Consider the following 14,167-nt stretch of genomic DNA (forward strand, 5'->3'; position numbering starts at 1 on the left):
GAGACGCAACTATTCTCTATCCTCGACTCTGTCTCGCTTTCTCACACTTACGAAATGTGATGCTGACTCTGCTTATAATCAGCATTGCAAACCAGCTGCCATATTAACCAAAAACGTCAAATAAAGCCAATTGGAACGACTGACAGCTGAATGAGAGTCAAACTAGCTCAATGAGATGTTTTTGAGCATCTAATCAACAATTTTGAGGGAAAAAACAGCAACAAACGTAAACACAAACAAGATGGAGTTTTAATAGGAAAAAAAACACTTATGTACAAATAGAAATGAGTACTCAACCTCAGAAGCTTCAAAGGCACCTTAAAAAGATTTGGTCCATGGTCCAAGGAATGATTCGGATTCAACAGTACAAAAAAATAGAAATGTATTTGAAAATGTACTTCCTTATAAAATAAAGCTCCTGAAGGCGGTTATAGTCAGAAATGCGGCTCTCCAATGTGACTCTTTACTGAGGAAACGTTAGACTGGGAAATGTTGTGTCATGGCACCAGGAACAAGGTCCACATATTTAAAAGATGTGGTTAAATGTCAGTATGCATATTCCTAGATCAGCTGAGTCGTCTAGATGGCGGATGCTGTGGGTAAATCTATCGAAAACGAACAAAAAGTGCAAAGAAAGAGTAACTGGAACAAAAAGTGCAAAAAGTGTGTTCATAATTCACTTTAGCCTGTAGAATATAGTGTATAACAATAGATGATAATATGGCTGTGTATTCCCCATTATGTTGTGTATTTATGCAAATTTAATGGTTTCTAATTATATCACAAAAGCTCGCTGTCCCTCTCACGATACACATTTTGAATATTGAATGTAAAAAACAAAACAAAACAAACAAAAATAAACACTCAACGTGGGCATAACAGACATTTTATACATATATATGCACACGCGCGCACACACAGAGAGAGTTAGGTCTGCAGTTTGGACAGTGACACTATTTTCAGAATTTTGGCTCTATACGCCACCACAATGGATTTGAAATTAAACAACTGAGATGTAATTGAACTGCAGACTTTCAGCTTTAATTCAAGGGTTGAACAAAAATACCATATGAAACGTTCAGGAATTGCAACCATTTTTATACACAGTTCCCTTATTTCAGGGAGTCAAATATAATTGGACAGATTAACGTAATCATAAAAGAAATGTTCATTTTTACTACTTTGTCGAGAATCTGTTGCAGGCAATGACTGCTTGAAGTCTGGAACCCATGGACATCACCTAACACTGGGTTTCCTCTTTTGTGATGCTTTGTCAGGCCTTTACTGCAGTTGTCTTCAGTTGTTGTATGTTCGTGGGTCTTTCTGCCTTACGTTTTGTCTTCAGCAAGTGAAAGGCATAAAGGCATGCTCAATGGGGTTGAGATCAGGTGACTGACGGCCATTGCAGAATATTCCACTTCTTTCCTTTAAAAAACTCCTGGGTTGCTTTTGCAATATGTTTTAGGTCATTGTCCATCTGTAAAGTGAAGCGCCGTCCAATTGACTTCACTGAATTTGGCTGAATCTGAGCAGACAATGTATTCCCATACACTTCAGAATTCAGCTGCTTCTATCCTCTGTCACATCATCAATAAACACTAATGCCCCAGTGCCAATGAAAGCCATGCATGCCCATGCCATCACACTTCCTCCACCGTGTTTTACAGATTATGTGGTATGCTTCGGATCATGAGCCATTCCAAGCCTTCTCTACAATATTTTCTTCCCATCATTCTGGTACAGGTTGATCTTCGTTTCATCCGTCTAAAGAATGCTTTTCCAGAGCTGGGCTGGGTTGTTTTTTTTTTATTTTTTTAGATGTTTTTTGGCCTTTCTATTCTTGAGACTCTGTATTTGCTCTCGTGAAGTCTTCTCTTTATAGTAGACTTGGATAATGATATGCCTACCTCCTGGAGAGTGTTCTTCACTTTGCTGGATGTTGTGAAGGGGTTTTTCTTTACCATCTTCTTTATGATCTTCGATCATCCATCACTGTTGTCCTCCATTGACATTCAGACCTTTTTGCATTGCAGAGCTCATCAGTGCGTTCTTTTTTTCTCAGAATGTACCAAAAACTGTTGATTTGGCCACTCCTAATGTTCCTGCTATCTCTCTGATGGGTTTTTTATTTTTTTGCAGCCTAATGATGGACTCTTTCACTTGCATTGAGAGCTCCTTTGACCGCATACTGTGGGTTCACAGCGACAGCTTACAAATGCGAATGCCAGACTTGGAATCAACTCCAGGCTGATTAACTGATGAGAAAAATAACAAAGGAATAGCCCATACCCGTCCATGAAACAGCTTTTGAGTCAAATGTCCAATTACTTTTGGTCCCTTGAAAAAGAGGGTGCTACATATTAAAGAGCTGTAATTCCTAAACCCTTCCTCCAATGTGGATGTGAATACATTTAAATTAAAGATGAGAGACTGCACTTTAAGCCCATATTTATTATTTAACTCTAACTTGAATATGTTTTGGTAAACAGCTAAAATAACAAAACTTGTGTCAGTGTCCAAATATATATGGACCTGTGTGTGTGTGTGTGTGTATATTTATATTTTATATATATATATATATATATATATATATATATATATATATTATATATATATATATATATATTATATATATTATATATATATATATATATATATATATATATATATATATATATATATATATATACACACAAAGATTTTTTTTATAAAACTGTTTTATTTGCAATTGTTTGATATCCATGAGAGCAGAAAGACAATTTTTCACAGCCTTCTTTGCTCATTTACTATATATATATATATATATATATATATATATATATATATATATATATACACACACACACATACATGCATACATACATACACACACACATTAGATAGATAGATAGACAGACAGATAGCTAGATAGATAGATTGTAATGAAAGAGAAAATTGTAAGGAACAAAAGCAATCTTACAAGTATGTTCATTTCTTCCTCAGTTTCTTCATGAAGGTCACTTCATCCCTGTTTCTGATTCCATAGCTGATGGCAGAAACATAAGAGGAAAATAATACAAGGAATTATACAAGAGACTGATATACTAACTCTAAGAAGAATAAATCTGCATATGTTTTACAGTCATGTGAAAAAATACATACACTCCATGGAAATTGTTTATTTTGTTTGGTTTTTTTTGTTTTTTACATATTTGGACAAGCAAACATTTGATCCTCTATTAATAGGTACTGTTTCAAAAAGTTGATACACCCTATCAAATGACACTTAAAATTGACATTTCATAGTAATTTTCACATTTTAAATTAACAAAAACAGATCAGTCACATGGAAAAAGTAAGTACGTCCCTACATTTATCACACCTTCAAATCCATAAAGTTAGAATCAAGGTTAGGTACCAGTGATTAGAACCTGCTTAGGGAGTGCAGGTGGAACCTGTCTTATTTATATCCCTGTCATATCTAGTGTCTGGTGTTCCCTTTGCTATCGAGGTGTGTGGTGTCATCATGCCAAGATCTAAAGAGTTCTGTAAGGCCTTCAGAAAAAAGGTTGTGGATGCCTAGGAGTCTGGCAAGGGATTTAAAGAGATCTCCAAATTATTTGAAATACATCATTCCACTATAAGGAAAATAATCTACAAGCAGCACAGATTTCAAACGACTTTTCTAAAGAAAATTCAGCCCAATAGCAGACTGTCTGATGCAAAAAGAAGGAACCCCAGGAACCCCACAATTTCATTACAGGATCTGCTAGAAGGATCTTGCAACTGTTGGTGTCAAAGTGCTTCTACTATCAGAAAGAGATTGCTCAAATTTCACCTGCATGGGAGGCATGAAAAAGCCTTTGCAAGACTACAGTCTGTCAATGAGCATATAGGCAAAGACCAGGCCATTTGGAATAGTGTGCTCTGGACAGACGAATTAAAGATAGAGTTATCTGGCCATAGTAACAGCAGACTGTTTGGGTAGACCAAAGACAGCTTTTCAGGAGAAGCGCCTCATACCAACTGTGAAGCACGGTGATGGAAATGTTATGGTTTGTGGTTGCTTCGCTGCCTCAGGGACTGGACAGCATTGATTCAACTATGAATTCTGCACCGTAGCAAAGAGTGCGTGAAGATAATGTGAGGCCATCTGTCTGAAAGTTGAAGCGAAAGTGGACCTTTCAACAGGATAATGATCCTAAGCACACTAGCAAGTCCACCAAGGAATGGCTCAAAAAGAACAAATGGGGGGGTTATGGAATGGCCGAGCCAAAGCCCGGATTTGAATCCCATTGAAATGTTGTGAGGGGATTTGAAACAGGCAGTACATGCAAAAAAAACCCGCAAACATCTTGTAACTGAAAGAATATTGCACGGAAGAGTGGTCAAAAATTCCAGCAAGCCTGATGGACAATTATCCAAAACGCCTACAAGAAGTTATTTCTGCTAAAGGGGCAATGCTAGCTTCTGAGGCCAAAGGTGTACATACTTTTTCCACAGAACAATATAACATCTTTTTGATATTTCTCTTGAATAAATGATTGAAAAAGTTATTTTACCTTGTGGTTTTGTTCAAGTATATCAACTTCATTAATAGCCACTGTTTCAAAGATGATTAAATATTTGCTCATCTAATTATCCATTTCCAAAGGGTGTACTTATTTTTTCACATGATTGTAGGTGTGACCCATGGTCTTGAGGCCATTTTAATGCCATTAATCTGTGAATTTGAACACGATTCATATTATATAAAAACAATTTGTAAAATACAAAAGCTGAACACCTTAAACTAATTTGTACTTCATGAAATGTAAAGAGTGCACTTGTAAATATAATCTGTGGTACATGACATTGCAAATACAAACCTGAATGTACAGACAAATATATTTACATACGTACACTTATCATACACAAACAAGTGGTCTAGACCAATCACATCCAATCCGTCCACTTACGATGTAAGATGATATCATTGGCTGTAGTGTCCATAAAGCAAGTGCACCTGCGAGAGTCTTTCCACATTTTTTTTATCTACTTGGAAGACATGATGGTAGACTCTAGTGATGTTGCGCTGGGTTTTGGAGCTTACAAGTGTGTGTCGAGAAATCAGGGCACTTTACGATGAAACTCTGCATCAATGCTTGTGCTGTTTTCCTGTAATGATGCTGAATTAAAGCCTCATTTGTTGACTGCTTCAAGAAAGGTTTTAATTTTGGCAGGATGCTTGAAGTATTCTATATAAAGCCAGAATACCCAATATGATTCACGGGTTGTTGTTGGCGACAGTACAGTGTTGGAAAAGTACAAGTTGCAGTCAATAGCTAGTTTGCAATGGAACCAGCCAGAAAATTGTGTTATTCCCCATTACAGAAATATTTATAGAAGATATATAAGGTACAATTATTGACAATTGTTGATGAAATTCACACACCTATCTTTGAGAAGACATGGGAATGCTGTGTAGAGTGATTTGCTAGTAGGTGTTCTTTTGTAATGGGCGTTCCTTGTAATCAGCATGGTTTGTAGTCTTGCAGGACATAGACAGACCCTTATCCTTATATCTACTGTTTATTTCTTTTTTCACACACACAGAGCAGTTTTACATGGTGCACAGGGCTATAATATTTTGACCACTAGAGGACTCCGGTGTTGACCCGAAACCTCAAGAAATGAACAATTTTTCAACACATCTGGTTGGAAAGCTTCAATACTTTCATCTCACAGGTGCACTTCATTTGAACATTCCAGCCAATGATAATTCTCACAGCAGCTATGGAGGTGTCTCAGATGACTGGTCTAGACATGACCAAGGACTGACCAAACTACAGTTCAATTCAGTTTTATTTGAATAGTGCTTGTAACAATGGACATTGTCACAAAGCAGCTTTACAGAAATATATACATTCAGGATATAAATTTTAAATGTATGAATTTATCACTAATGAGCAAGCCAGAGGTGACAATGGTGAGGAAAAACTCCCTGAGACGACATGAAGAGGAAGAAACTTTGAGAGGAACCAGACTTAAAAGGGAACCCATACTCATCTGGGTGACAACAGATAATACGGTTATAAATAAATACCTTCTATAAATGCGTATTACATGGTTAAATAGTGCACTTGTGTAACCAGGATATTCCTTACAGTTTTTACATGAAGTCTGTTTTGTTGAACTTGTCTACTGTTCACTGATGGAGACTTGCGTGCAAAACTGTTTGTGTGGTAATTGCAGTCCTAAATCTATCATAGCAAAACTGTGGTCAAAGCCATCTTCATGAGTACACAATGTACAGAAATAAGATTCAAGTTCCTTTTCTCATATTCACTCTATACAACACTGTACACTGCCCTCCACTAATATTGGCACACTTTGTAAATATGAGCAAAGGCTGTGAAAAAAATTGTCTTTATTGTTTAAACTTTTGATCTTCTGTTAAGAAAATTCACTAAAATACTCTGCTCTCATGGATATCAAACAACTGCAAACAGAACAAAATTTCAAAAAGATTAAAAAAAAAAAATCTTTGTTACATATAGGTGTGCAACAATTATTGGCACCATTTTAGTCAATACTTTGTGCTACCTCCCTTTGCCAAAATAACAGCTCTGAGTATTCTCCTATAATGCCTGATGAGGTTGGAGAATACATGACAAGGAATCTGAGACTATTCCTCCATACAGAAACTCTCCAGATACTTCAAATTTCAAGGTCCATGCTGGTGGACTCTCCTCTTCAGTTCACCCCACAGGTTTTCTATGGTTTTCAAGTCAGGGGACTGGGATGGTCATGGCAGGACCTTGATTTTGTGGACAGTAAACCATTTTTGTGATTTTGATGTATGTTTTGAATCACTGTCCTACTGGAAGATCCAACCACAGCCCATTTTAAGCTTTCTGGCAGAGGCAGTCAGGTTTTCATTTAATATCTGTTGATATTTGATAGAGTCCATGATGCCATGTAACCTAACAAAATATCCAGGTCCCCTGGCAGAAAAAAACAGCCCAAAAACATTAAAGAGCCACCACCATATTTAAGCATGGGCATGAGGTACTTTTCCATATCACTACCTCTCTGTGTGCTCCAAAACCACCTCTGGTGTTTATTGCCACAAAGCTCTATTTTGGTTTCATCTGACCATAGAACCCGATCCCGATCCCATTTGAAGTTCCAGTAGTGTCTGGCAAACTGAAGACTCTTGAGTTTGTTTTTGGATGAGAGTAGAGGCTCTTTTCTTGAAACCCTTCCAAACAACTTGTGGTGATGTAGGTGACTTCAGATTGTAATTTTGGAGACTTCTGATCCCAAGACGCAACTAACTTCTGCAATTCTCCAGCTGTGATCTTTGATGATTTTTTGGCCATTCGAACCACCATCCTCGTCACAGTGTGTTGAGACAATATAGACACACGTCCAATTCCAGGTTGATTCATAACATTTCCAGTTAATTAGAACTTCTTAATTATTTCCCTGATGGTGGAAATGGGCATTTTCAATGCTTCTGCTATTTTCTTAGTCACTTCCCATTTTGTGAAGCTCAACAACCTTTTGCCACACATAACAGCTATATTCGTTGGTCTTACCTATTGTCATGTTTGACTAAGGGACTAAGCCACCAGAAGTACTCTGGTAGCCAATTTACTAATATATATACACACACACACACACACACACACACACGTGTACATACACATACACAGAGAGAGAGAGAGAGAGAGAGAGAGAGAGAGAGAGAGAGAGAGAAAGATCACTGATTACGAACCATAGTGAGTTCAGAATGTTAGGGAACACAAAGATGGCGGCATGAGCTATCCAGTTATATATCAGTGGTGTTACCTCATATTTATACCGCTGTGAAACAGGAAGTCATGGTTAAACAATTTCCTGTTCCTATTCACCCAGGTGTACTAAAAAAAGTTTAAAATATCAATGGGAATATACTTCATATATATTTTTCTCATATGAATTCATAGGGGTGTCAATAATTGTTGCACACCTATATTTAACAAAGATTTTTTGGATAAACCTGTGTTGTGTTTGCAATTGTTTGATATCCATGAGGGCAGAGTGAATGTTTTGAACAAAAGATCAAAAAGTTAAACAATAAAGACAATTTTGTACAGCCTTCTTTGCTCATATTTACCAAGGGTGCCAATATTAGTGGAGGGCACTGTATATCCCTATTTATTTTATCACTGTTTACAGCGTTGCACTGAACTGCCACTTTAATTCCACTCAAGTCTGCTGCTTATATCTACAATGTTTACACACCACTGCACTACACATCACTCTCACACTGTATTCTTTTTATATATTTATTATTTTATTTCATTTATAATGTTAAATTACTTTTAGTATTCTTCTAACTCTCTGTGCTGCTGTAATGGCCAAATTTCCCTCTAAGATTAATAAAGTGATCTATCTGTCTGCATGCCTCTGAACACCAAATGGATAATCAGTACTCTTTTTGACATAAATGTTTAGATTGTGACATTATTAAAAAGCACTTCTTGGCACTTACTCTTTCAGCTTCTTTTTGTCGTCCTCTAACCTTTCCCCGTTAAAGACCAAGTGAAACGTTCGCCACACGTATCTCCTGAAAGATTAATTTCGGAATATTCACACAGTCCTTGTAGTCCCAAAATCTGTAAGGCATTTAAAAGAAAATATAATTCACTGCCCTACCAGCTGATGTGTTTGATGCCACCCTCACGCTGCTGCTTCAGCTCCAAGTAGCGTTGAATGGCCTTCTTCAGATCCAGCACAGTAGCAGACTGCACCACCACGATCGCTGAAGTAGAAGAAATGATCACTGATCATTCCACTCAGTCAATAAAACTGCACAGCATGTTGGACAAAGGACCAAAGCTATAGACAGGATTTTATTTTATTTATTTATTTTAAATACAGAGGCCATGAGTCCCAGCCTCTGTAGTAGGGTCAGGTCAGGGCTTTGTGCAGGACTCCATGTCTTCATGGAACTTGCTTTGTGCACAGGGGCATTGTCATGCTGGAACAGGTTTGGGCCTCTTAATTCCACTGAAGGGAAACTGTAATGCTACAGCACACAAAGACATCCTATACAATTGTGTGCTTCCAGCTTATGGCTACATATGGGTGTAATGGTCAGGTGTTGCAAATTTTTTTCCCCATATGGTATACATCCAAATCAACAGAAATGATTTCAGGAAAAATCTACATAATTAATCATCTCCATCTCTGGACTTGAACCCTACTGGTAACATATCATCTGAACTGAATTGCAGAAGTGCCTGCAAACCTACATATAAAAATATGAAGGAGCTTGAAATGTTCTACATGGAGAAGTGGACCAAGATTATCCATACCACTTATCCTACACAAGGTCGTGGGGAGCCTGGAGCCTATCCCAGGGAACACCCTCCAGGGTGCCAACCCATCGCAGGGAAAAATCACACACACACATTCACACACTACAGACAATTTGGAAATGCCATGAGGAGAACATGCAAACTCCACACACACAGGGCGGAGCCAAGATTCGGACCTCCAATCCCGGAGATGCAAGGCAAACGTGTTAATTGTGTGGGTACCGATACCTTTGATTAGAATATGCAAAAAAAATAAACCACATTAAAATATATGTTTGGAAATGTATTATTTTAAAATACACAAGGGGCAAAAACAAGTAACACAGACAGTATGGAACCACGTACTGGTTCATACAATGGTTCAGTGTTGTAGTTTGCCAAGGGCTGTCCACTTATTTCTTAATACAGACAAAAGAGAAATGGATTACGCTGACTAAGAATTAAGAAGAACTTACGCATGACCTCTCCATCAGCTTTACACACACGCACGGTCATAGCCTGGCCATACTCCAGAGCTACCTGAGAATTCACCTCCTCCAATGTGACCTAGAGAGAGACAGAGACAGAGAGACAGACAGAGAGACAGACAGACAGAGAGAGAGAGAGAGAGAGAGAGAGACGCAGAGGCAGAGAGAGAGACATAGAGGCAGAGAGAGAGAGAGAGAGAGAGAGAGACGCAGAGGCAGCGAGAGAGAGACACAGAGGCAGAGAGAGAGAGAGACAGCGGCAGAGAGAGAGAGACACAGAGGCAGAGAGAGAGAGAGAGAGACGCAGAGGCAGAGAGAGAGAGAGACGCAGAGGCAGAGAGACAGAGACGGAGAGGCAGAGAGAGAGAGAGAGAGACGCAGAGGCAGAGAGAGAGAGAGCGAGAGAGAGAGAGAGAGAGAGAGAGACGCAGAGGCAGAGAGAGAGAGAGAGACGCAGAGGCAGAGAGAGAGAGAGAGACGCAGAGGCAGAGAGAGAGAGAGAGAGACACAGAGGCAGAGAGAGAGAGAGACAGAGGCAGAGAGAGAGAGAGAGACAGAGGCAGAGAGAGAGAGAGAGACAGAGGCAGAGAGAGAGAGAGAGAGAGAGAGAGGCAGAGAGAGAGAGGCAGAGAGAGAGAGAGGCAGAGAGAGAGAGAGACGCAGAGGCAGAGAGAGAGAGAGAGAGAGAGACAGAGGCAGAGAGAGAGAGACACACAGAGGCAGAGAGAGAGAGAGACGCAGAGAGAGAGAGAGAGACACACAGAGGCAGAGAGAGAGAGAGACGCAGAGGCAGCGAGAGAGAGAGACGCAGAGGCAGCGAGAGAGAGAGACGCAGAGAGAGAGAGAGAGACGCTGAGGCAGAGAGAGAGAGACGCAGAGAGAGACGCGAGGCAGAGAGAGAGAGAGAGACGCAGAGGCAGAGAGAGAGACGCGAGGCAGAGAGAGAGAGACGCAGAGGTAGAGAGAGAGAGAGAGACGCAGAGGCAGAGAGAGAGAGAGAGACGCAGAGGCAGAGAGACAGAGACGGAGAGGCAGAGAGAGAGAGAGAGAGACGCAGAGGCAGAGAGAGAGAGAGCGAGAGAGAGAGAGAGAGAGAGAGAGAGAGAGACGCAGAGGCAGAGAGAGAGAGAGAGACGCAGAGGCAGAGAGAGAGAGAGAGACGCAGAGGCAGAGAGAGAGAGAGAGAGAGACACAGAGGCAGAGAGAGAGAGAGACAGAGGCAGAGAGAGAGAGAGACAGAGGCAGAGAGAGAGAGAGAGACAGAGGCAGAGAGAGAGAGAGAGAGAGAGAGGCAGAGAGAGAGAGGCAGAGAGAGAGAGAGGCAGAGAGAGAGAGAGAGACGCAGAGGCAGAGAGAGAGAGAGAGAGACAGAGGCAGAGAGAGAGAGACACACAGAGGCAGAGAGAGAGAGAGACGCAGAGAGAGAGAGAGAGAGACACACAGAGGCAGAGAGAGAGAGAGACGCAGAGGCAGCGAGAGAGAGAGACGCAGAGGCAGCGAGAGAGAGAGACGCAGAGAGAGAGAGAGAGACGCTGAGGCAGAGAGAGAGAGACGCAGAGAGAGACGCGAGGCAGAGAGAGAGAGAGAGACGCAGAGGCAGAGAGAGAGACGCGAGGCAGAGAGAGAGAGACGCAGAGGTAGAGAGAGAGAGACGCAGAGAGAGAGAGAGAGACGCAGAGGCAGAGAGAGAGAGAGACGCAGAGGCAGAGAGAGAGAGAGACGCAGAGGCAGAGAGAGAGAGAGAGAGAGAGACACGCAGAGGCAGAGAGAGAGACACACACAGAGGCAGAGAGAGAGAGACGCAGAGGCAGAGAGAGAGAGAGAGACGCAGAGGCAGAGAGAGAGAGAGGGAGAGAGACACAGAGGTAGAGAGAGAGAGAGACAGAGGCAGAGAGAGAGAGAGACGCAGAGAGAGAGAGAGAGAGACGCAGAGGCAGAGAGAGAGAGAGAGAGACGCAGAGGCAGAGAGAGACGCAGAGGCAGAGAGAGAGAGAGAGAGGGAGAGAGACACAGGCAGAGAGAGAGAAAGAGAGCGGGAGAGAGACAGAGGCAGAGAGAGAGAGAAAGAGAGAGGGGGAGAGACACAGAGGCAAAGAGAGAGAGACGCAGAGGCAGAGAGAGAGACGGGGGTTTGTTAGTTTGGGCAATTTTACAGTTTTAACACCAAAATGAAAATATCTATCAGTTTAATTATACCATTATTATTATTATTATTATTATTATTATTAATGTTGATGTTTATGTTGTTAAGAGAGTTTGTTGTAAAGGCCATGTGTGAAAATAACCAACCTGAATCGGTAGATCACATAATAGAGGGTCCTGTACAATCAGAGCCAAGCCTTCCTGAAAAATATCCAAAAATTCAGAATGTGGAAGTGCCTCCTCATCCTCCTCTTCTTCTTCTTCTTCTTCTTCCTGTTTTACGGTTTCCTCCTCCATATTTTTGACTTCCATTTCAGTCTCGTGCACACCTTTTATTTCTGTCTCCTCCGCCTTTATTTCGCTGCTCATTTCGCACACTGAATATCCAATTTTCGATATGCTGTTGTGGACCTATTAAGTGTGGGTCGTGTACAGGGGGAATGGATAGGATGGACCTACGTCCGGTTTGTGATTTGCTTATAAAGTTAGCTAAATAAGAATACAAAATCAAACGCTTATGCACCACACAACTACTACAGCAGCAAGTCATACATTTCAATTTTAGTATTCGTGGGTGAATACTTTTTAAATCACAAAGTCCTCTTGCAGCTCGAAACACTAACCGATTCGTCTCTACAAACACACACCAGTTAAGTAGTTCCGCTTTGCAGAGTTCCGCTATGATTACAACAACAAGACCATGAATCCTCGGCTGGAGTTAAAACTGCTCAGTCCTTCCTGTGTAAGTGCACTAAGTAGGGTGTGAACGAGCGGCTTCTAGTGCACACAACGCAGACTTTCTGTCCAACACACAGTCATTTGTGATTCATCCACAAAATGGAGGAAGTCAGAGGTGCTCCTCTTTAAAGATGTCGTTGGAGTACTGAATATACGGTCCCTCTATTTAAAAAAATAAAATAAAAACGTATACAAATATATTATTCTAAAAGCTATTGTATATGTTTTGGCGTCTAAAAGTAAAGACTAAAAAGAATTTTTTTTAAAAGTTACCTAAAGCGCTTAACGGAAATCTTCTAATTCATACAGACTCTGTTTATCCTTTACAATAACTAGATAAAAATAGATGAGGTGTTTGTTAGAGCTGTACTCTACTGTTAATGTTAATATTAATATGAAATCATGTTCAAATCTTTGAAACTTTTTATCCACCTCCTTGGATACTTTCAGCTTTAATGCAAAGTGTTTAGCAAAAATATTGCATACAACTATTGCATGTCACAAAGCAAAAGTCTTCTCAAACTATTTCATGAACATGACTTTGAGTTAGATCAGTGGTTTTCAAAGTGTTGGCCGCCAGGGGACGCCCGGGGGTCCTCAACAATTTGGTGTGGAAAAATAAATTCTCACTCTCAGACAACCACACACACACACACAATCAATTCCTAATGTAATGTAATGTAAAGATGTGAGATGTAATTATTAATAATAAAAAAAAGGGGGATATATTCAGAAGTCTGTATTTTTAATGTGTTTTAAAGACATCTTGCAAAAGGGGGGCCTCGGTCAAATGTTAATGCCATTTGGGGGGCCTTGCCCTGGAAAAGTTTCAGAACCCCTGAGTTAGATCTTCTTCAGTTGCCTTCAGTTTCTAAAATCTCGAGGGTTGTATATGAATGTATAAATTCATAAATTTTATACATTCATTTAATTTTAAAAACTACAGTACATTTTCTTGGTACAGTCAGTACTGTTTATTTTTGTAATAAAGTTCAGCAATATTTTTTTATATATTATTTATTTAATATTTATTAACAGTTCATATATATTATTATTTATACTATAAATATTAAAGTAAGTAAAATATATACATCCAAATGGAACCAAAAAGTAAGCCTACAGCTATGCTGTGTTCTTCAAAACAGCTTGTGTTGGGAGGAACCAGATCTGCAACGCAAAAATGGGAGCTGGATTTACATCCTGCCTCTCTTGGAGGATGACATGCCTTCGTACGTCCTCTACAGGCTGGACAGCACCAACAATCTGGGCTGTGAGTGGATCTTCCTAGTATGGTCCCCGGATCATTCTGCTGTGAGTATAACATAGTGTAAATATAGTGTCCCCAGGAAGATACAGGACAGCAAGAGTTTAAATGTTTAGTTAAACTTAACTAGCTAAAACACTGAGAAAAAACGGTTACGGTACACTTAGCAGTACATAAGACACTGTTTTTGTTCCCTAAGGTACAGGTTAAATGTGTCCTCAAGGATT

The 14,167-nt window shown here is 40.0% G+C and overlaps 1 protein-coding gene across 2 annotated transcripts; it reads right to left on the reverse strand.

Moving 5' to 3' along the window:
• Positions 1 to 21: 21 nt before the first annotated feature.
• Positions 22 to 12,636, reverse strand: snrnp25 (small nuclear ribonucleoprotein 25). Of its 2 annotated transcripts, none has more exons than XM_053612267.1 (6): positions 12,086 to 12,636; positions 9,785 to 9,875; positions 8,665 to 8,770; positions 8,501 to 8,575; positions 2,960 to 3,025; positions 22 to 609 (listed from the first exon to the last, which is right to left on the reverse strand). In XM_053612267.1, exons 1-5 carry the CDS (start codon positions 12,305 to 12,307, stop codon positions 2,968 to 2,970), a joined length of 552 nt encoding a protein of 183 aa, XP_053468242.1. In that variant the 5' UTR covers positions 12,308 to 12,636; the 3' UTR covers positions 22 to 609; positions 2,960 to 2,967. The 2 variants fall into 2 exon arrangements, with proteins under 2 accessions (XP_053468242.1, XP_053468241.1); XM_053612266.1 differs by having other exon boundaries at positions 22 to 605; positions 12,086 to 12,635.
• Between the last annotated feature and the right edge of the window lie 1,531 nt (positions 12,637 to 14,167).

This window comes from Ictalurus furcatus, chromosome 24 (assembly GCF_023375685.1).
Source record: "Ictalurus furcatus strain D&B chromosome 24, Billie_1.0, whole genome shotgun sequence".
In the NCBI taxonomy this organism is placed as follows: Eukaryota; Metazoa; Chordata; class Actinopteri; order Siluriformes; family Ictaluridae; genus Ictalurus; species Ictalurus furcatus.

Excerpts from the sequence above, each read along its gene's own strand:
- snrnp25 (XM_053612267.1), bottom strand. The coding sequence starts at position 12,307 with ATGAGCAGCGAAATAAAGGCGGAGGAGACAGAAATAAAAGGTGTGCAC. Across the intron at positions 9,876-12,085 it reads TATGTGATCTACCGATTCAG|GTCACATTGGAGGAGGTGAA; the intron begins GTTGGTTATTTT and ends GTCTCTCTCTAG. Across the intron at positions 8,771-9,784 it reads AGCTGATGGAGAGGTCATGC|CGATCGTGGTGGTGCAGTCT; the intron begins GTAAGTTCTTCT and ends CTTCTACTTCAG.